This window comes from Taudactylus pleione, unplaced genomic scaffold (assembly GCF_031769625.1).
Source record: "Taudactylus pleione unplaced genomic scaffold, aTauple2 ptg000400l, whole genome shotgun sequence".
Taxonomy (NCBI): Eukaryota; Metazoa; Chordata; class Amphibia; order Anura; family Myobatrachidae; genus Taudactylus; species Taudactylus pleione.
In genome coordinates, this window is record NW_028284802.1 from 6,434,197 (window position 1) to 6,458,738 (window position 24,542).

A 24,542-nucleotide genomic window follows, 5' to 3' on the forward strand; every position below is an offset into this window, starting at 1 on the left:
AACCCCAATTTCCTCCCCAGCCCAGACAATGCTAAAGGTTCTACCAAATAAAGAAATGCACTCGCTGATGTAAAATGTTGTCGCTTTTTGCTGCATTTCACATTGATCTTATCTCAGCATTTATATTAATTTTAATGCTGGAACAGACCACGCGGCAAGAGTCTGCCTGCAACAGTTGGCAAGTCTCCCGGGGGCCACCTTCTGCCACCCACTTTTTGAGTGCAGAGGGCAGACCGGGCGGCCCGATTACTAGATTTGTGCTGAATTGAGTCATTGTGTAGCCCACAATGATACAAGAGCAATATCATGCCCCAGCGCCGCCAACTTGGCTGTGCCCACATGACCCAACTGTCCACTCCTGAAGGTGCAGTCAGAAAGTATGGCAAGGAGGCATGTACGCAGGGCCGGCGCTACCACTAGGCAAACTTAGGCAGCTGCCTAAGAGGGCCGGTCCTGCTGGGCGGTAGTGTGGACCGCACATAAGTGCAGTCCGCACTACACTATTAGTATTTAGTGTTCACTCTAGCTCCGGCGGCAGGCAGGGCGCTGGAGCTATAGAGGGCAACGTTATGAGCCTGAAAAGGGGGCATGGCCATGAAAAGGGGACGTATCTATAAGACGCGTCCCCTTTTCGACATACTTGGGGGCGTGCCCGGCCCTTACAGACATGCCGGGCAGCCCCCAAGCGCTGCAGATAGGGAGAATAGATGCCGGCGCATGCGCCCGGCATCTATTCTCCGGCGGTGACCGTGTCACCGCACATTTCTCCACCCGCGGGACACTGTGTCCCGCGGGTGAAGACGGCACCCGCAGGCTGTGAGGGCAGGGCGCTTTTTGCCCTCCTTCTGGAGGGCAGGGTGCTTTTTGCCCTCCAGAAGGAGGGCAGGGCGCCGCGCCCCCCTAAAACAGCCTAGCGGGAACGCTAGTATAACAAACACACAGCCGCCGGCGCCGGCAGCTGTGTGTTTGTTTTAGCAGCCGATGAGTCAGTCAGACTCTCATCGGCTGCTGCACCCACTGCGGGAGCCAGGCTTCCGGCTCCCGCAGTGAGTGATGGGAGAGACATCATAACGTCTCTCCTATCATGCAGAGCGGGCTGGTCCGGGAGGACGCCGGCCGGCGGTGCGGGGATTAAGGTAACTGGAGTTTTTTTTTTTCTTCGTGCGTGTGTCTGTCTGACCGGGGGGCTGCTGCTGCTGCTGCTACTGCTACTACTACTACTGGGGGGGGGGGAATTCTACTACTACTACTACTACTACGGGCACTGGTGGGGGGGGACTACTACTAAGAGCACTGATGGGGGGGACTACTACTAAGGGCACTGCTGGGGGGACGACTACTACTAAGGGCACTGCTGGGGGGGACTACTACTACTACTAAAGGCACTGCTGGGGATACTACTGGGGGCGCAGCTGGTGGGACCACTACTGGGGGACACTGCATAGAGGGGGATTACTACTAGGGGCACAGCATAAGGTGCACTACTGGGGGCACTACTAGGGGCATTACTGGGGGCACTACTAGGGACTCTGCATAAGGGCATTACTGGGGCTCTGCATAAGGGGCATTACTGGGGCTCTGCATAAGGGACATTACTGGGGGTATTACTGGGGGCACTACTAGGGACACAACATAAGGGGCATTACTGGGACACTGCATAGTGGGCACTACTGGGTGCACTGCATAAGGGGCATTGCATTAAGGGCACAACTAGAGGGGGCATTGCATAAGTGCCTCTAATACAGGGGCAATTGCATTGGTTTTTTATTAATAATAAACCTTTAAATTTGCATATAAGATTTTTTTTTCCTTGTGGCCCACACACTCTTAGACCTTGAATATTTAGCCCGGCTGGTATTTTGAGTTTGACATGCCTGATCTACACTGTGCTGTAGTGCAGGAAGTTAATATAATAATGATTGAAAGAGCATTCATAGCTCAGAGTACGCACATGGTGGAAGAGTAGGAGGGAAAGTGGATTCGTACAAAGTTTAATAAACACCTGGCACATACAATGCATAGTTTTTGAAGTCGTCAGAAAATAAAAAAAACTATTGGAAGGTTACAGACATTATATTAGCCTCTAACTGAATACTAGAATAAAGACCTAGAAGTGTTCCTGTTTGCCCTATTTAGAAACTGAGAAATAGGCATGCCGTCCACCAATTTATAGGTCGGATGAACTGTGATAGTAAACATTGCACAACAAACAATAGAAAGACAATGGACGTACCCCAACTTCCCCTCCTAGGCGTGTACAACACACTTTCATTTGATAGGAGAGCACAACTCTCAAAACAGAAACAGGAGTTGAAATATGGAGCGTGAATATAAAGTCTCTAGACATTATTGTATGTCCTTTAATTAACAAAATAGTATATGCTTTTAAAAAAACATATTTGTTAAAAATAAAAAACAGTCACAGTGCAGGTGGGTTTTTTTTTACTTGCTTTATTTTTGTTTTACATCTAATATTCAAATGTTCTAATCTCAAACTCGCTTGTTATTCCAACGGCCTTCTCAAATGTACTTCACCATCCTGTTAATGGATGCAGAAGCGAGAGACACCATTGCAAGTAAGCATGACTGCTTTTTTGTAGGTCTCATTTCTTTTTGTAAATTGTGTTATTTTCTAGAACTAAAAAAATAAATAAATAATAAATAATAATTTTCGAACAAATGAACGCCTGAGACACGTAAGGCCTTGCCGGAACTTGCAGGAATTATTCCACATCAAGCAGAGAAAATCGATAACATGATGTTACGTTATGAGACAAGGATCGATATTTGTGGCTGGTGCACATCCATTAGCACTAGGAACGCGGGGCCCTTGGGTGGGCAGCCATGCCTTCATACAGTCATAGTCAGGCCTTCCTACATACTGCAACACTGCCAGGTAGGAATGTAGCCTGGAAGCAGACGGTCTAAATGCCAACCGACGGCTTCCAGACTGCTTTATCCCGACTAGGGATGAATGACTGGCGTCTAAATCTAGACGCCTGTCATTTGCCCGATATCGGGAGCCCGACGCCCGGCATCCCGATCGAGAAGATGCCGGGCACCACAGCGGACAGCCGCGGGGTGGAGGGGGGGGTTAGGTTTAGGGCTCCCCGGGGGGACTTAGGGTTAGGCACCCCCCCGGGAGGTTAGGGTTAGGCTGGGGGGAGGGAGGGTTAGGGTTAGGCGGCCAGCGGTAATACATATCACACCCGCCAGGTATGCATTATCCTACACTATGTGGGGGAGTAGAAGTTAATGTCTAGATCACAGTTGCCTACTGTCCCAGATTCTGGGACAGAGACATATTTTAGCCCCTTCCCCAGGAGTACTGGGAGAGTAGACCAACCTCCCAGAATGGGGGCTTCGTAACGCAATTTGCAGTGAACTGCATCATTAAGCCATGCAATTGCAGCATTGGACAGGAAGTGGGGCTATATAATGGAATCTCATCACCACGCCCCTGTAGACTTTACACTTGGACCTCCCCTTGAGGGATCTCTTGGGGTAGGGGGGAAGCATACAATGTCGGGTAAGTATGACCTGGAGAGTTTACCAACCACCGTGTCCAAAGGTATAAATCTGCAATGAAACTACAGTAAGCTGCAATTAGCTGTCACCCATGTATTGCAGGTTACACAATGAAAACAAACCTCTCATTTGTTGCATCGGTTTTGCCGCATATTTCAGCATTTTTATTAAATGACCATCAGTGTACGACAGGCACACACTCAACTACCCAGCGGAGATCATGGTGTAGGATGCGATATTCAATAAAGTCTTGCATTAAGGTGAAAGTAGGAATCAGTGGGGTGAAATCACTTCCTTGCTCATATTGCAGTTGTCTGACTTTGAGCATACAAAAGGAGGAAGAACCATTGTTTGTCGTCACATAACAGGATCAAATTGTCAGCGGAACGTTAGGGATGAGAAACAAAGATAGTCAAGTGCATGGATCATTTTCAAAGGGTAAATACACAAAAATTACACAAATATTGACCCAAGAAATGACAACTACATACGGACGTAACAACTAACCAACGTAGGAGGTTTCTATGTAACGCTACATCTGCATCCAGACAGGTGGGGGGTTTTTTTGGGGGGGTGGGGGGGGCGGGGGTTTGTATAGAATAAACGCGAAAGATTTTTTTTCTTCATGTTGCCTCCTATACAAAATAAAATGCTCATAAGTGTTTCAGTAGATTTTTAAATCCCATTCAAGTAAATGGAGAGGCGTAAAATCACTTTATATCTGCTGATCCTAAATAAACCGCCGGCACGGACGCTAAATAGATGGAATTTCCATAGTGCTGAAATAAGATGAAAAGGACGGTAAACATATTTCATCCAGTGTAAAAAGTATACACAATATTGAGGAAAATATTTGTATGACAACTGCGTTTTTAAACACCAAAACAAACTGTATTATGATTATGCTAAATAACAACAATTTAAGGTATCGAATAAAATAGAGTGCTTGTGTGGTGTGGATTTAAAGTAGGGGTGAGCGGGTTCGGATTTCTGAAATCCGAACCCCCCCGAGCCCCCCCGATCCGAGTCCGATCCGAGTCAGGCTCGACTTTTCCCGCCTGACTCGGATCTGAAATCGAGGCAAAACGTCATCATCCCGCCTTCCGAGTCTCGCGGGTTTTGGATCCTATATAAGGTACCCGCGTCGGCGCCATTTTCTCACTCGGCTGTGGACAGTGAAGAGGGAGGGTGGGAGTTAGGGCTGTGTAGTGTAGTGTAGTGTAGTGCTGCTGTTGTCCACTACTTCAAAGTCCATAGGGGCTGGCTGTGTTGTGCTGTGCTGCTGTTGTTAATAGGGGCTGTGTCCACTACTTCAAAGTCCATAGGGGCTGGCTGGACTGTGTTGTGCAGTCAGTTCTCCATAGGGGCTGTGTCCACTCCAAAGTCCTGTGCAGTGTCCCAGTCCTAAAGGGGTGCTGTAGTGTTGTCCAGGGGGTGCTCTGTCCATCAGGGGTGCTCCCCCCAAGTGCTAAAAAAATAATATATTTTCTGTGTTTGTGAATTGTGTGCGCAGTAGCCGCACGTGCATCAACAAAGTAGTGCCAAGCGTGCGCCTGTGTCATAAGTAAAGGGCCGGCTGGCTTGACCGTTAAAGGGTGCTGTAACCCCCGAAAGTACACTCCAGTCCAAACCAAAAAAAAAATTATTTTCTGTGTTTGTGAATTGTGTGCGCAGTAGCCGCACGTGCATCAACAAAGTAGTGCCAAGCGTGCGCCTGTGTCATAAGTAAAGGGCCGGCTGGCTTGACCGTTAAAGGGTGCTGTAACCCCCAAAGTACACTCCAGTCCAAACCAAAAAAAAAATAATTTTCTGTGTTTGTGAATTGTGTGCGCAGTAGCCGCACGTGCATCAACAAAGTAGTGCCAAGCGTGCGCCTGTGTCATAAGTAAAGGGCCGGCTGGCTTGACCGTTAAAGGGTTCTGTAACCCCCAAAGTACACTCCAAACCAAAAAAATATATATTTTCTGTGTTTGTGACTTGTGTGCACTGTGGCTGCACGTGCATCAACAAAGGAGCAGCGCCAAGCGTGCGCCTGTGTCCCATAAGTAAAGAGCCGGCTGGCTCATTTCTTAAAGGGTGGTGTAACCCACAAAGTGCACTACTCTCCAGCAAAAATAAAAAAATATTTGCTGTGTTTGTGTGCGCTTTAGCCGCACGTGTATATATATCAATATAACATAAATGGAGGACCAAACTTTCTCCGATAAAAATAAAATAGGGAAAGATCAAGAACCACTTCCTCCTAGTGCTGTTGCTGCTGAGAGGAAGTAGGAACATCACTACTTTTACTACACAATTGACCCTCCAACAGTCCCTAGCGATGAGGATGAAGTACGACAGCAGTCATCCTGAAGCAAAACGTATAACTGAGGCCTTGACTGCTATGTTGGTGTTAGACGTGCGTCCGGTATCCGCCATTAGTGCAGTGGGATTTAGACAATTGATGGAGGTAGTGTGTCCTCGGTTCCAAATCCCGTCTAGATTCCACCTGCATCCTCAAAGCAGCAGCGACAAGCGTGCGTCTGTCTGTTAAAGGGTGGTGACACCCTCAAAGTGTGCTACACAAACAATTAAAATATTGTTCTTTTTTTTTCGGTCTTTGTGAAATGTGTGGGCTGTAGCCGCACCTGCATCCTTAAAGCAGCAGCGACAAGCGTGCGTCTGTCTGTTAAAGGGTGGTGTAACTCTCAAAGTGCTCCAAAAAATAAAAAACTATTTTTTTAATGTGTTTGTGAAATGTGTGCGATGTAGCCGCACTTGCATCCTCAAAGCAGCAGCGACAAGCGTGCGTCTGTCTGTTAAAGGGTGGTGACACCCTCAAAGTGTGCTACACAAACAATAAAAATATTCTTCTTCTTTTTTCTGTCTTTGTGAATTGTGTGGGCTGTAGCCGCACCTGCATCCTTAAAGCAGCAGCGACAAGCGTGCATCTGTCTGTTAAAGGGTGGTGACACCCTCAAAGTGTGCTACACAAACAATTAAAATATTGTTCTTTTTTTTTCGGTCTTTGTGAAATGTGTGGGCTGTAGCCACACCTGCATCCTTAAAGCAGTAGCGACAAGCGTGCGTCTGTCTGTTAAAGGGTGGTGTAACTCTCAAAGTGCTCCAAAAAATAAAAAACTATTTTTTTAATGTGTTTGTGACTTGTGTGCGATGTAGCCGCACTTGCATCCTCAAAGCAGCAGCGACAAGCGTGCGTCTGTCTGTTAAAGGGTGGTGACACCCTCAAAGTGTGCTACACAAACAATAAAAATATTCTTCTTTTTTCTGTCTTTGTGAATTGTGTGGGCTGTAGCCGCACTTGCATCCTCAAAGCAGCAGCGACAAGCGTGCGTCTGTCTGTTAAAGGATTACATCGGTGACAGCATCCAAGTAGGCATGTCAGACAGTCCGTACCTGTAGTGGCAGGAAAAAGAAGCAATTTGGAGGTCCCTGTACAAACTGGCTCTATTTTACCTGAGTTGCCCCCCCTCCAGTGTGTACTCCGAAAGAGTGTTTAGTGCAGCCGGGAACCTTGTCAGCGAAAGGCGTAGGAGGTTGCTTCCACAAAATGTGGAGAAGATGATGTTCATAAAATGAATTATCAACTCTTCCAGGGAGACCAGCCTCCAGAACGTACAGAGGGACCTGTGGTTCCAGCAGGGACGAATTAATACTCTGAGGATGAGGATGTACACACTGAAGAGGGTGAGGAATCGGTGGATGAGGAGGATGAGGATGACATCTTGCCTCCGTAGAGCCAGTTTGTGCAGGGACAGATTAATTGCCAGCTTGTTTTGTGGGGGCCCAAACGAACCAATCATTTCAGCCACAGTTGTGTGGCAGACCCTGGCGCTGAAATGATTGGTTTGTTAAAGTGTGCATGTCCTGTTTATACAACATAAGGGTGGGTGGGAGGGCCCAAGGACAATTCCATCTTACACCTTTTTTTTTTCTTTGCATTATGTACAGTTTGGGGCCTAGTTTTTCAAACTGCCATCCTGTCTGCCACTGCAGTTTCACGCCTAGATGGGTCACGTGTTTGTGCCGCCCACTCGTGTCGCTTAGCATAGTCATCCAGCTACCTCGGTGCAACCTTTTGGACATAAAAACACTATTGTGAGGTGTGAGGTGTTCAGAATAGACTGGAAATGAGTGGAAATTAAGGTTATTAAGGTTAATAATAGCATAGGAGCAGAAAAACCTACAAATTCTGTGATTTTAGCTGTTTTTATGCTTTTTTTCAAAAAAATACAGATCCAAAACACAAAACCCAGAACCCAAAACACGGAAGGGTGGTTTTGGCAAAACCAATCCAGATCCAAAACACGAAGAAAGATCCAGATCCAAAACCAAAACACAAAACACGAAAAGTGGCCGGTGCACACCCCTAATTTAAAGTTCAGGTTCTACCCAAAATACTTTTTAGTTATATTGGCCATATAGAGATCACCCCTAGGGGCTTATTCAAAAGTCACAAGCTGTGACCGCTACTGCGTCTATTGCCGTAGTCGCGCCTGCTAATGCTTTTATCAGCCCTTCCCTTGGCGTACAAGTGGGTGTCTGACTGTGCAAAGACTGAGACGCCCACTTTGTGCATCTTTAGACGCAACAATCCCGCTTGGTGTGTCTTAGCACGCAAACAATGGTCGCACTATTGAAACTTGCGTCAGCCCTAGGCTCAGTGGCAGATCTAGACTTTTCTTTCAGGAGGGGTGGTCTACGGTTCAGCACAGACTCCTCCCTTTTCCAGTCCCGACTCCCCCCCCTCACCTTGCCAGCCAATGAGGTGGGTGTGATACTAGTGCAGTACGCAATATATCTGGGCCCTAGTTTGAAACCATGAGAAATCTATAAAGAGGCAGAATCACAGTCTTCACCATTTCCAACAAACCTTTATATATTACATTCAGGACATATGATAAGACTTTGGCAAAGCATAAACACACACATAGCCACATATATTATACACACAGCCACATATATACACACAGCCACATATGCACACAGATAGCCACATATCTACACACAGCCCACAGCCACATATGCACACAGATAACCACATAGATATATATATATACACACACATACACACCTTCATATGCACACACAGCCACATATGCACACAGATAACCACATATATATACACACAGCCACATATATATATATATATATATATATATATACATATATAATATATATATACACACAGCCGCACATGCACACACAGCCACATATGCACACAGATAACCACATATATATACACACAGCCACATATATATATATATATATATATATATACACACAGCCGCACATGCACACACAGCCACATATGCACACAGCCACATATATATATATATATACAGATAACCAGATACTGTATGTACACACAACCACATATATACCAACACTGAAATATAAGGAACATATGTGCTATTATTACCTTGCTATGGTACCACGTTACCCCTGAGCCGGGTGCTCTCCTGTGATTACTTAACTACCTCCACAGCCTGCACTCTGCCTGTCTCCACCCCAGCACTCTCCCCAATCAGTTCCCTCTTTCAATTCAGTCTCACTAATAGCTCGATCCCCACCAGAGCCGTAACTAGACTTTTTGGTGCCCTGTGCCAGAAAGAGCATTGGCGCCCCCCTCATTTTTCAAAGGGACATAATGCACCCAAAAAAGGGGAATGGCCTCATGGGGAAGGGCCAGGGAGGAGATAGGGGAGGCCAGGAGATGCTGGGGATGAAATAAGAGGAAGCTACAAGTGACAATGATGATAAACAGAAATTTGACAGGCCCAAACAGCACCCCCCGACCTGTGGTGCCCTGTGCCATGGCACTGGCCGCACTACCCTAGCTACAGCCCTGCCTGGACCTCACCTAACAGAGAGGAAGGAAGGGGGGTGGGGGGGGTTGGTGTATTCAGCATGCGGGACTCGGGAGCCGGGCATGCTATCCCATACCTCCCAACTCAGTCCCGTTTCCATTGGGACAGTCCCGTTTTTCTGGGACTGTCCCGCCCGTGGCCCGCAGTGTCCCGCGGTGGGGGGGGAAGTTGGGGAGAGCCTAGCAGAGCAGCGGGTGTGCAGAAGGTGAACAGATGCCGTGCGCATCGCACGGCATCTGTTCACTAGCGTAAGGAGAGCCTGGGGGGCTGCCCAGCATCTCGGAGAGTGCTGGGCACGCCCCCTATAGTGACGAAAACGGGGGGAAGCCGCGAGGCTCCGTCCCTTTTTCAGTTGGTTCCGCCCCCTTTTTGGAAGCCACACCCCTTTTATAGGAGCGTGCCCTGTCCCTCCTTCCCGTTTTGAAAAGTTGGAAGGTATGCTATCCTGATGGGAGATGGTCCTCGGGAAAATGGCCGCCGCTCCTTAACTTTTGCACACAGACAGGGGACACCCGTTACTATACATATTCACACTCTAGTGCCCGGACCTCCCCCTAGTGCCTGCAGCAGCATGACATGACCAGCTGCTGGATTCTGTGGGGACGCGGAGAGCTGTCCAGCGGCAGCGGAGTCTGTGCTGCTAGGAGGTGACTTCTAGGGGGGGCGATCGCCACAATCGTCCCCCCCCCCCCCCCGGATCCGCAAGTGCCTAGGCTAGGTACAGATTCTCCGTCAGAGTATGGCCTCCAATTCAAGCGATTAAGCGCCTGAGTTAGTAAACCCCTTATGAGGATAAGACAGCGCATCTCCGTGCGTCCAACTCGCCACCTCCCGGTCATCACCCAGGAACGGCCAAAACATTTCTGAGACTGCGCGTATCAATTGCGCCTTCGCCTCTGTGAGCGCACACCGTGCGCAGTGCGTCATTTAGTCGACATATGCATGCGCAGTTGAAAATCATTGGCTATTTGTGCAATTTAGAATCAGCCCAATTTTCCAACATCAGAAAAGTAGAACAGGAAGACTTAAATGTCTTTTTAGCATACAGGAACCCAGCGACTATAAAATCAGGGACGTTAAGGGCGCTACTTGTAGTTAGACATTAAACCAGAGCTGTCAGCTTAAAACTAAATGTCCCCATAAAAATGGATGATGCATTAACACCATGCCGTCACCACGGGGCAATGGACTGCTGCTGGGAATTTCCAACTGGCTGGTGGGTGCCGTCTTTCCGATATGCAGTGGGTCCCTAAGCGAGAAAATGGGGGTGACATTTTCCTGGTGAGGGAGGACACAAACTATTACTAAATGTCGCTGTCAGAGGAGAGGTAAAAAAATAGAATTTGACCGCAATTAAAAACCGCACAGCCCATGTAGTGTTTTCATGTTTTTCTTTTATGACTATTATTCCTGATAACTTTTGAGCCTGTTTGATACTGAACTTTTTTTAACATTTTTTTATTTCTTTAGATTTAGGATAGACTTAGGTCAGTTCCACCAGGCACGTCTACCACCTCTGCTGGGAGGATATTCCAGCTCTATTTCTTCAAGGAATCTTTTCCTCAAATTTACCCTGAACCTGCTCCATGTATTAGCCAACGGGGAGTGGCACATCATGGCTCAGATTTGCATAGCCTTCTTGGATTTCCATACCCTCAAGAGCAGGAAGCACCAGATAAAGAACATAACTATGGCGATCAGATATCTGCTCAACTTTAAAGCATAACACAAACAATTGCACAAACCTTCTGTGTAGTCTGCCAGGTCCAGCCCGATGTATCAGTTACCTTTTTATTTCATTGTAAAAAAATAAATAAATAATTGAAAGGATGGCAATTGCTAAGCTGCATGAAGGTATATACTGTAGTGTGTAGTGCACACAGGCAGCTATGCAATTGCCATCCTTGCAATAATGCAAATGCAGCAGGAAGTGTATGACACCCACTGTTGCATTTGCGATCCCAGCACGGCAATGTAGGTCGCAGGCTGGTGTCGCCATCGTGACCAATGGTGGACGGCAGGGAACGTAACTAGGGTAGTGCGGCCGGTGCCATCACACAGGGCACCACAGGTCAAGGGGCGCTGTTCGGACCTGTCAAATTTCTGTTTATTATCATTCTCACTTGCAGCTTCCTCTTATTTCATCCCCAGCATCTCCTGACCTCCCCTATCTCTTCCCTGGCCCTTCCCCATGAGGCCATTCCCCTTTTTTGGGTGCATTATATCCCTTTGAAAAATGAGGGGGGCGCCAATGCTCTTTCTGGCAAAGTCTAGTTACGGCTCTGGTGGACGGCCGGACAGCTGAGTAAGCCTGAGCTATGTATATAGATTTGATTGATTTAAATATATGTAATGCCAGGCAGAGCCATAACTAGACTTATTCCCCTAGTGATATCTGCATTTATTTAAAGCTTGGTGCGGGATTCTTAGTCTCTATTAATCCGGAGCTTACTCAGGCTGGCCGGCTTGTGAACCCAGCAGACCGCGTACGTCCACGCAGTCCCTGGGCTGGCCACTCCTGGAGAATGGGGTTTATACACCCAGTTTCCGGGAATGCCGGCCGCCCCCGCACCGCCCCTTAAATGTCTCTGCCTGTCAGTAAAGCAGAGGCTTTCAAGGGCTTGCGTGCTTCTTAGCCGGATCCATTCTGCACACTTGCAGAATGTGACCCGCGCACACGCAGATTCCTGATCGTTGCGTGCACTGCTGAATAAGGCCCTGAGTTTATCATTCTCGTTTTTTTCGTATACTTATATAATATGTCTATATATGCTGTACATTTTGTTTTTGTTTTTCTCTGCTATACTCTGCAATTTGCAAGTGTTATTTATATTAGCTGTTCTATATTTGTGATGAATATGTTTTACAATTTTGATGTGTGATAATAGTTGTTTTTTTATTTTATTGTTATATTATTTTGTTTAATTTGAAAACATTTTCAATAAAAAACTCAATTTAAAAATAAATGTGCGAGAAACAAATAATCTGATACAAAAGAAGATCTAAATAGATAATTCATTGACAAGTCGCAGCTTCTGAGTGGGATTTGTTTGTAGGGAAAATAATCAGAAACTGTAGTATTTTAAAAGCTTGGGTCAAATTGTACTCACGTCAACAACGGTTTATCAGTATGAGCCTTGGCAGATGGTTGTACCGGAAAATTATTGGGTTGTTTGTTTAAATGACCAGCAAAAAAATTGTTTACAAGGACAGAAAAATAAAACATAAGTGCCCCACCAGAGGTAGTTTGCAACAATACCTCTAGACAAGTGTACATGGATCCAAAATTAATATTTACCTCCATATCAGTAATTCCTGTTGGCAGGTGGCTAAGAAATCCACTCAGCCTCAGATCTGTCCAATTTGGCCACACACATTTTTGTTTGAATTGCACAGTGATCCAGCCAGCCAACCAGTCCAACCTCATGTCTAGGACTGGAGCCAACAAGAGAATTTTGGTAATAGTGAGGTTAGTTAGGGTATACAGATGTACATCCATAGCCTTCCTCATATGCTCCACTAGTAGTCGAACGTTGGGATCTCCAACCTGGTGGTCTTGGGCAAATGTTTGGAAGCCAGCTAACCCTTCCCCTGAGCATTATAAAGGATCAAATGATCATCTGGATATTACTTGTCCTGTCAACATAAGCTTGTAATGCCCTGACCACATATCTGACTCCTCTTTTCTTCCGTATACCAAGGCTTGGATCACAATATCCTGGTTGATGTGAAATGAGGGATTAGACTGGAGAACTGTCCAGTCTTTTTTTTTTTTTTTTTTTTTATTTACAAAGGTTTTGAAGTTTACACCCACAGAACACAAAAAGCAATACAATTAGGAGACATGAATATAAGGATTAACAAACGGTACTCTGATACATATGAAGATGTACGAAGACATAGAAGATAATAAATGTAGCAGACTGGACAAAAACAGAGCATAGTAAATAAATAGAACACAAAACGAGTGGCTCAGTGGTTGTCAGAGACCCCAAGCACAGCACATCTGTTAGGTAACACAAAAGAAACTGGGGCAATAGGCCACAAGAAATAAAAGCAGATGAGTACCGACTCACACTATACAGAAAACCTGCATATAGAAACCCATACAATATAGTAATATTGAAGCTGATACCCGAAGGCGCCATCCAGGTCTGCGCAGACAGCAGACTCAGCAGCAGCGGGAGAAGTCACAAAAGGACTAGCAGCAGGTCCACAAAATGGAGATGAGCCGAAGGTCCTGGTGGGAAACCAGCACTGCAAAGTCCACCATAGGAGCAGCTAGCAGCAGATAGCAGGCACCAGAGAGCAGGTCACACACAAGAACAGCTAGCAGCAGGCACCAGAGAGCAGGTCACACACAGGAGCAGCTAGCAGCAGGCACCAGAGAGCAGGTCATACACAGGAGCAGCTAGCAGCAGGCACCAGAGAGCAGGTCACACACAGGAGCAGCAGGCACCAGAGAGCAGGTCACACACAGGAGCAGCAGACAGCAGGCACCAGAGAGCAGGTCACACACAGGAACAGACAAACACGGAGGAGAGTCACGCAGAGCAGCAGTAGGGCACACACAGGAGGGAGCGATAATGGCGGCCCAGCAGCCAGAAGCTGTAAAGGCCTCAAACCAGCACAGAGTGGCAGGGAAGCAAATCAAGGATCAGCAGCCTGACAGAAAGCCTCCCAGGGCAGCAGAAGGAGGTCCGGTTAGGAATGGAGGAAAAGGGGTCCCAGGGGAGCCACAGGATTAAGGAACAGAATGTAAAGGCTGGGGATCTGTAAAATACACGGCTTACTCCATGCCTGACTAGGCCATGACCCCAGAACTGCCCAAACTTAATGTGAAATGGATACTTGCAAGCCAAAGCTCTTCAAATTCCCTAGATGCAGATAACAGATATATTGAATCAAGTATATAACCATGACCACTAAACCTTAAAACTGCATATAAATAAAGAAATTAGAAATTACGTGGTGGAATAACAAAACTAGTAGGGTGGCAAAAAAAAAAAAAAAAGAAAGGGCGGCCAGCTACCAGTGAAGCAAAAAAAAATTGCATGGGCCAACTGCCCTACTAACAACAACAATGAATAACATATATCCAACCCCCATGCCAATAACTCATGCAAATCCCACCTGGCAGAGTGGTGCCGCTGATCACAGTAGGATCAGGGGCGTTTCTAGAGAGGAGGGGGCCCGTGTCGGAGACTGCACACGGGCCCCCTCCTCTCTAGAACGCCCCTGATCCTACTGTGATCAGCGGGCGTTTCTAGAGAGGAGGGGGCCCGTGTGCAGTCTCCGACACGGGCCCCCCTCCTCTACGCCCGGCAGCGCACTGAGCTGTGCGCGGCCAGCGCCAGAGTTATAGACTCTGGGCACACTCTATAGTGTATGCACAGGTCACCGGGAAAATGGCCGCGGCGGGCATTTTCCCTGTACTGTGCATACGACGGGAAAATGGCCACCGCGGCCATTTTCCAGTCGTTTTACAGTGCCGGACCCCCGCGCCGACGTGGGACTCCGGAGAGGTAAGTAATATTATGGGTGCAGGGTGTGCGGTGCGGTGCGGGGCCTCCCTGGACCCAGGGGCCCGTTATCCCCGCACACCCTGCACCCATTATAGATACGCCCCTGAGTAGGATAAAGCTCTTCTACCAAGTATGAATTTATAGGGAGAAAAGGAAGATTCCAAATGCCTGTTCTCTCAAAGGGCCCTATTTACTACAATCTGCATGTAGAATGCAGATATCACAGGGATTTATGAAAAATCCCCTGCAGGGACAGAGCTTGCGATTAAGCTCTGTCCCTGCGAATCCCCCTGGGAAAAAATACAGTGACAAGGTGCTGTGCATGCACCAACCGGCCCCCGCTACGATTGTGATCCCTTCTCGAGCGCCAGCACCCCCACCCCCCCACGACGCCCAATTTATTTCACTAACCTCCGGTCATGGCTGCTTCGGTGAAGTCCCCCGGGGCTCCGGTCAGCTGGTCTCCCATCCTGCTCTGTGACCCGGTCAGCTGTTCTTTGCAGCATCTGACCAGGGTCACAGTGAAGGAGCCGGGAGTCCAGCTGACCAGAGCCCGGAGGACATCACCGGAGCATCGATCTACAGGTGGTGTTATTATCACAGGGCTTTCCCCTGTATATTTTCACATTTTAAAACACCCTTTTTCACTTTATTTTAGTAAAAATAATGTTAATAGAGCCCGAAACATCTGTATAGTAATTGGCAAAGGCAGAGGTTCCCAAACTCAGCCCTCAAGGCACCCTAACAGCCCAGGTTTTAAGACTATCCATACTTGACCACAGGTGATTTCATTAGTACCTCAGTGTTGGGTGGCGACCAGAGAGGGAGACTTACTCTCTCTTGCGGGGGATCGGGTGCACCACTCAATAAAGAAACAGTACGAACAAAACAAGAAAAAAGTGACTTATGCTGGGTACACACTAGACCAATATTGGCCAACGTTTGGCTCTTCCACTGTTCTGATGAGGCTCCCCTGCCGGCTCCCCTGACTGCCTTCTCTTATAGGCGCGTAGCTGTTCAGAGGAGGCTCGTCCTTTGTTGCAGCAGTTTGCCTTGGTCGCCATTCCACCACCGATCCAACATATTAATTTAATTAATGGCCACACGCCCAGTCAGAAACAAGTTAACCGCACTGCCTGCCCGCGCCTGACCGGGAGGACCCTTTCAGCCCAGAACCACCTCCCTTGCATAAGACCAATGGGATCCAGCTAGGCAGAGCAGGGTTTTGTGCTCTCCCTCTATAGACAGCCATCGGAAAACTGCATCCGATGGCTGGCAACCATCGAAATTTCCGGTATTCAATGGAAAAAGTACATCCATCGAATCAGAAACATTGATAGTTGCTAACCATCGGCTTCCGATGTCCATCCCTATCACTGACTCATAACAAAGACCCCAAGAGGAGACCCGCTGGAAACCTAGGTTCAGATCCCTGTGTCTTGTTCCTCGTGACCTTAAACAAGTGTCCATATGTTTGCCTGGTACTAAATAATTGTTAGCTCACTTGGTTCTGGGATCTACCTGAATAAGTATTACACCAGTTTTAAAACTGGAAAATGCACACTGCCCTTTATGGCGGCACCCTGTTGATATAGCCCGGCGGGTTCCGTCCCCACCTGCGGGATGCTGCAGCCTGCAGGTTAGAAAATTTACGGTGAAACAATCACCGTAGGGCGAGTAGATGCGCACAGCATCTTTTCCCAATGAGGAAAAGGGAGTGCATCTTTAGGTCACGCCCCTTTCTGAAGAAACACAATCCTTTTTCGTGTTCGTGCGTGCCTCCGGCGCTAACAATAGTGCCTGTTTTCACACCAGGCATCCTGCCCCTCTCTGCCCCTGGCATGAGCACTATTAGTGAAATCATGAAAACTGTATAGCAAAACTATTCATAAGACAGAGTGGCTGAGTGTCATGAAACTTTTGACAGTGCTAAAACTGGGACCACCCATTACCAGATCTCTAGTTTTGCCTATGGGAGGCATGCATGGGCACCATGGTGACGTCACGCCGCAAACAGGAGGCGGAGCTCAACTTATGACTAAATCTGTATAGACAGCCCGCAGCAAGGTAAGACCTGTGGTTTTTTGTTTTTTTTTCATTTTATTTGTGACATGAGGGGGGACTTGAGTGGACCATGGAATGAGAGGGAGTGTGGGGGAAGATGGCTAGATTGGGGTGGCCCAGGGAGAGAGGCGGGAGCTGGAGCGGCACATGAGGGTCTGCTGGAGTGAAACTTGAGGGCTGCTGGAGGGACACATGGGGGGCTGGATTGTTTTATGCAAATCTGTTTTGTTTTTCAATGTATTTTTTGAGGATGTGGCTTTTTCAGTATATTTTATGTGGATGTGGCTTTTTCAGTTTATTATTTGTGACTGTGGCTTTTTCAGTGTATTTTATGTGGATCTGGATTGTTTCAGTGCATTTTATGTGAATCTGTTTTTTCAATGTTATTTATATTGTTCTGGATTTTTCTTTCCCTTTAACAGTTACCTCCACATTGATTTTGTGAAAACGCTTTTACATGCTCCTACCAAAATCATACCGAGGGTGTGGCCTTGCTGGCACAAGACCACGCCTCTTTTTGCATGCGCGCCTTCGGTGTGCACATGATTACGGCTCATTGACATACCTACAGATATTTTTGGACGCTTTGCCTCTGACTGGTTGGCCACCCCTGCACTAGACTATGTGTGCACCCAGCAACGGAAGATGTGACGGCACGTTATATCGGACGATCTGTACACACTGCATGATCTGGTGTACGACCACCCGATATATCGTTCCCCTGCTGCATCCAGATGTATGGTGTCGGCCGCCAGATCTTCTGATCTGCCGTGCATGCACAGATCAGAAAATGCGACCAACGACGCTCGTTAACGCACGATGGTGCATGCACACTGAGTGATGTGGTTGATATATCGTTCCGATCTGCATTGGAACGATATATATCGCTTAGTGTTTACCCAGCTTTACAGTAAAGAAAGTTGCAAGGCAAGGACGTGGTTTATAAACATTGCTTCATCAGTCATAATTACCAAGTAAGCAGCGTGACGGCCAAACCCAAAGGTTTGGTGCCGCTGTGAGCAGTGGGGAGGAAGTGATGGTATAAGTGAGCGAAGGAAAATCACACGAGGGATGAGGGCCCTGCTCTTGAGAGCTTACAGTGCATTGCGTACAAATATACACCCCTACATGTTTGACAAGATAAATACAGTTCTTAAGAAAATTACTTTATCAAATTTTGCAGCAATTGAAAGTAAGATATATTGAAATACTAAAGAGATATATATCATTGTTAAACTCTGTTACTACACATGGCAAAAAAGTATTAAACAATTAAGAACATTTCCTAGTTCCCCAACGATTGCAGCCAGGTAAGTAAGAAGAATCTGAGGTGTGTCTGCCAGCGGAGTCACATTTTGTGAATCATATCACAAACACCCGCTCTCCGGACGTTAGGAACACCATGTCCAGCTCTCTGCGGGATTAGTGAAGAGAATACCACCCATGAAACATAGTTGTCAGCAGCTGGGAGGTGGGGGAGAGACAGGTAAAACTGGTTGTAGGTGGGTCATGGATGAAAGGACACTAGTAAGAGGGTGCCCAGGACTGCTGGACAGGATTATGAGTCCAAAGAAAATGAAGCTGTGACACTGATAGGAATGAGCATAGGAAGCACTGAACAAATATAATTAACAACTTTAAGTTTCATTACAGAGAGTCAATTTACTGACAGATAGGACATAAGTGGGTATTAACAGAGAGTGACAAGGCGCCGGACATAGGATCAAGTCTGCCAGCGGGAACAGGAAACAGAGAGGCAGGAATAATTATATATACATATATATATATATATATATATCTTATATAGGAAGGGGGGGACGCACTATATGATCGATATGGTGCGGACATAATTGGGACAGATGACAGAGAAAAGATGTAAATATGCGCTGTAAGCTCCTCTGGATGTATATTTGATAGATTGAAACAAGCAACATATAGACGTATTGATAATATAGAGAATAGGTAACATAGCTAATGGAAGAGGTGACAGGGAAAGCTTATACCGAAATATTGTATATTTGGGACAGGACAGGTGACAGAGAACAGTATGACTGATATGGGGGGGGAGCAATTTAAGTAACTTAGCAGAATCAGATTTATATAGGGGAACAGGTACCATTAAAAAGTATTGCTGAGGACAGACAGGTAACGGCATACAGCGGGGCAGGTGTATAGCTACTGTATTACAGGTTACTGAGTGACATGTTTCGGTCTCTCCAGGTGATTGATGAGACCAGCTGAGATTGCATAGGTAACTATAACACTCCTGTATACATCACTTACCGTACTCCTCCCCCATCTCTCCTTATCCCTGCTGCCGTTACCGAACCACCGGGCGGCTGGCTCTCAGTCTCCCTGTGTGTGCTGCCCCCTGGCCCCGCCCACAGCTATCACCTGTAGTACCCAGAATCCCGCCCACAGCAATAAACTGTATTACCCGGAGGCCCGCCCATTGCCATCACCTGTATTGCTGGGATCCCCGCCCACTGACAGATAGACACGCCCTCCTTCCCACAGCTCCAATAATACACACACAGCGCTATATCTATGCAGCTCATTCACAGAGCAGACACTTTGCCCCTGGGAGACTGCTCCTCTCCCTGATAAACATTATCACATTCAGAGGAGCTCACTTACCTGAACTAATTCATAATTACACATGTAATATAGGACAGGGAGGGAGAAGGGGGACAGAACTCTCTCGTGTGTAATGACTATTATGCGGGAAGGTATGTTATTGTTATCAAGCCATTGCCACAAATCACACACATAGCTCCAAAAATGTGTTCCCTGCTGAACTGTGCCCCCTAATATCTGAGCATAGCCACAGACAGCAGCCTTGCTACCAACCTGAGCATAGCCACAGACAGCGCCCCTGCTACCTGAGCATAGCCACAGACAGCGCCCCAGCTACCTGAGCATAGCCACAGACAGCGCCCCCGCTACCTGAGCATAGCCACAGACAGCGCCCCCGCTACCTGAGCATAGCCACAGACAGCGCCCCCGCTACCTGAGCATAGCCACAGACAGCGCCCCCGCTACCTGAGCATAGCCACAGTCAGAGCCCCCGCTACCTGAGCATAGCCACAGACAGCGGCCCTGCTACCCGAGCATAGCCACAGACAGCGCCCCTGCTACCTGAGCATAGCCACAGACAGCGCCCCTGCTACCTGAGCATAGGTGGATGAAACTACAGCCTCATGCCTATAAAGATACTGTAGGCCCATCATCATGATGATGACCAGCTGGCCAAATGGTTGGGGATCGGTATGAAACATCGCTGGACTCATGTTCAAATCCCGACGCCGGCAGCAGAAGATCCCGACAGGTAAGTTTTTTCACTATTACTAACCCTCCCCCCCAAGTGCCTAACCCTAACCCCCACCCTGTAAGTGCCTAAACCTAACCCCCCTTCCCCGCAGCCTGAAGCTAACCCTCCCGGGGCGGGTGCCTAACCCTAAGTCCGCCATGGGAGCCCCTAACCTAACCCTCCCCCCCATGCAGCTGTCCGCGTCCGCTGCCCGGATTACCTTCGTTCGGTATGTCGGGATAATGATAGGCGTCGGAGTTTTGACGCCTATCATTAGACACCTGCCGGGATTGCACAGTCGGGAAGCCGGCAGTCGGCATTTCGACTGTCGGCTTCCTGACTTCATCCCCATGGTCGGCCTCCCATTGCTCAAGCCAGGTTGCCACTGAAGTCTCCTTAGCTTGGCGAATATACATGGCTCCAAAATGAGTGTAGCGCTGGGGAATGATCTGTGTGTGTGGTTATCTGCCAAATGCACGGAGAAGCCCCATGTGACCTGGCTATTTAGCCCAGAGTTCTGAATGATTGGATCATTCCAAATGTGGTGATAGGGTTAGCATTTAATCTGATTCATGGTAAGTGTCCTTAGTACAGTAGAGCACAGTCATTAGATTGTGTCTTGTAACCTAGCAACACAATACAACTTTTGGAAGCAACTAAGGGCCTGATTCAGAGCCAGACGCAATTAGCGCTCGCTCGTTCTGAAAATAGGGGTGGCTATTCAAATGAACCGTTCGCTGTTTGCGGTCTGTTCACGCCTCTAGGTCTGAACGAGCGAACAAAACTTGCGGTCGTTTTTTGGGAAACTACGCCCCCTGGCCGCTCGCATCCTACGTCATGTCCGCTATTTATTAGATTAATCGAGTACATCGACCAGGGTATGAACTGCTCGCTATTCTTGTGGTTGGTTTTTGCTACCACAATTTTGCGAGCAGTTATGGCTATAAAATAACCCAGTGACGTGGTCAATGACGCTGCTGTTTTAATTATGCACACCCATAAAACGCCCGTTTTGACCTTTAAGCACGCCTGCGATCGGATCTCCACTCCCCGTTTTCAAGCACCTTCCCCTGTTACCACCCACATACGCCTCCTCCTGTCACTCAAATAATCAGGCATTCGCTATTTTGCGAGCACATGATTTTCGGCCGCACTGACTGGTTCGCGCATGAGTATAACGATCCGTATGCATGCGCAGTTGGGCAAACATCGCTCGGAGCGAATGAGCTGCCGCTTACGAGTGGCTCTGAATCAGGCCCTAAGTGCAGCATAGTAGCTGTTAATGGTGCCTATTTGTTCTGCATACTACAACTTGATATAGCAGTGGTACTCAAACTCCGTCCTCAGGACCCCAAACAGCTCACATTTTCCAGGTCATCTGTGGACCTAAAACTTGTGACAGCTGGTCATACACCTGTGCCCAGCTACATCCTGTATTAACCATACCTCCCAACATAGCATAGCAGAGCAGCAGTTTGTGCTGTCCCCAACTTCCCCCCTAATAGTATTGTGGGCAATGTACTACTACTGTGGGCAACTTATAGGGAGCACTACTACAAGGGGCAATACTGCTATTGTGGGCAATGTATAAGGGGCACTACTACAAGGGGCACGATTACTATTGTGGCAATTTATATGGAGCACTACTACAAGGGGCACTACTACTATTGTGGGTAAGAATAGGGGGCACTCCTACAAGGGGCACTACTACCAGTTGCGTCACAAGGGGGGGTTCGGACCGCACCTGGGCATCACCCTCCGAGGGCTGACACCAAAGTGCCGACTCCTCTCAACTGACAGGAGCCAGGTGCTGCACTGTAGCATTAAGTGCAGCACTCGGCTCCTGACACAGTGAGGGAGCCAGCACTTTGAAACAGACTTGTCCCCGGGGGCAGCCCGCATCTCTCGGACTCCCGATGTGACTTAAACGGGGGTTCAGGGCGCAAGGCCACGCCACCTTTTTTGCCGGCGCACTGCTTTACCACGCGCACAGCACCCCTCCCAGCTCCTGCCCGCACAAGGTGTCACCTCATGGAGGGATGCCAGTGACTAGTACTATTGTGTGCAATGTATAGGGGACACTACTACTGTGGGCATTGTATAAGGGAAACTACTATTGTCTGGCACTAGGGCAGTGTTGGCTAACCTTGACACTCCAGCTGTTATGGAACTACATAACCCAGCATGCACTGCTACAGTTTTGCTATTAGGGCATGCTAAAACTGTGGCAGGGCATGCTGGGATATATAGTTCCACAACAGCTGGAGTGTCAAAGTTAGCCAACACTGCACTAGGGGAGGGTTAAAGTTAGGAACTAAGGGGGAAGGGTTGGGTTTAGGGGGCGGGGAGGTTAGTTTTAGGCACCGGGGAGGTAGGGGTAGGGAGAGGGGGAGGATTAGGACACCGACTGACAGGTGTCAGTATCCTAACTCTGTCGTGATGCCGGCGTCGGAATTTTGACCACCGGGATCCCGAGCTCCAGCATCCCATACCTCCCAACTTTTCATGCTGGCAAGGAGGGACACTTGCGCGGTGTTCTCCCCAACTTCGGCCCGCAGGTGGGACAGTGCCTCTAAAATGGGACTGTCCCCCTGAAATCGGGGCAGTTGGGAGGTATGCATATTGTATACCCATCTCCTGAATAGCAACCAATCAGATTTTACTTAACATTTAACTAGCAACTTCTAGAAGATAATAGCTAGAATCTGATTGGTTGCTATGGCAACATCTCCACTTCTAAAAACTCTCACTTTAGTAAATATACCCCTGAAAGTGGTATTAAAGACATGACTTGGCAGGGAGAAGTGTAGGTCGCAGCAGGTATGGCAGGATTGGGACACGTTGCATTGAGATTGTAGGATTTGATTGTTGTGTTATCATGAGAGCAGAGCAGGATGTGATGCAGTTACAGTATTATGCACTTTTAGGTGACCTTTAACTAATGCTGGCCATACACGCTACAATTATCGGGACGATCCGCCCGATATCGGCGGATCGCCGCGATAATTGTAGCGTGTGGGGGGTGCCCGAGGGTTAAATATTGCTTGGTCGGGAATGCCGGATTGTCCAGCATGCCCGTCCGATGCGATATTTCCCGGTAAACTGTGTATGCCCAGCGCAGCCGACAGACAGACATTTCCTGTGTTCCTTCCTACGGAAGGAACAGGGAAATGTCTCCTCCCCCGGGGGCGGAGCGCAGATGTCTGCCGAATACACTGTGAGAGAAATCTCACAGTGTATGCCGGCGACTTCTGCGGCTGGCAGCCGGCCAGATAAAATGTCTGTCGGTCTGACTGACATTTTATCTGGTAGTGTATGCCCAGCATAAGACGTGATACAGTCTTAACTGTCAGTTTAGGAGGTAGCGTTACAGAACTGGAGGTGTTTCCATAGCAACCATATTGTTGCTATAATTTACATAGAACATTTTGTAAGGTGATAGCAAGAATCTCATTGGTAGTCATGGAAGGTATGCAGTCGGGAAGCTGGCGGACCTAATCCCGATAGCCGGCTTCCCGACTGCTTTATCCCGGCAAGGGTTAAATGGCAGGAGTCTAAATTTAGATGCCTGTCATTTTACCGACGCCGGGAGACCGGCACCTGGCATCCCGATTGAAGGGACGCCGGGGGCGGACAGCCGCAGGGGAGGGAGGGTTAGGTCTAGGACTCCCGAGGGGGGGACTTAGGGTTAGGCACCCCCCAGGAGGTTAGGGTCAGGCTAGGGGAGGGTTAGGCACCCCCCGAGGGACTTAGGTTTAGGCAGCGGGGCAGGGGGGGGTTAGGTTTAGGCACCCCTAAGGGAGGGTTAGGGGAGGGAATTAGATTAGGCTATACTTACTTAGGGACGATCAGGATTTTCACCCATGTCGGGCAGCCACTGTCGGGATTCCGATACCGATTCCTCATGGAACACCTCCCCTTTTCCTTTTTAAGAAGCCTTTGCATATCTACCTCTGTGTGTCATCCCTTACTTGTGATAGGACACATATTGTGCTATCCAGATTCACTGTGGAGGAGCCCCTTTTCCTGTGGACTCAATTACACCTGTAATAACAATCCCCATGTTTCCCCACTCTGAACAATTGTAAAAATAAATAAGGGTAAAGCAAGCAGCATTTTAGGAAAAAAAGAAAGTTTTACGAAATAAAAAGGGGTGTTTCTAATGTGGTAGAAACTGCAATGCAACTGCACATGCTGAGGTTTCCAGAGCTTATTACACAGCCCCAGTAACATTGTCCCCATAGA

General features: G+C 47.9%; 1 protein-coding gene across 1 annotated transcript in view; it reads right to left on the reverse strand.

Annotated features, from left to right (window-relative positions):
* SLC44A4 (solute carrier family 44 member 4) overlaps positions 1-19,378 on the reverse strand; it is a 119,374-nt gene extending 99,996 nt beyond the window's left edge. Inside the window, exon 1 of the mRNA XM_088446695.1 lies at positions 19,271-19,378. Within this exon, the coding sequence (XP_088302821.1) occupies positions 19,271-19,286 (16 nt within the window). The 5' untranslated portion in view covers positions 19,287-19,378. The remainder of the gene's footprint in view (positions 1-19,270) is intronic.
* Positions 19,379-24,542: the final 5,164 nt, after the last annotated feature.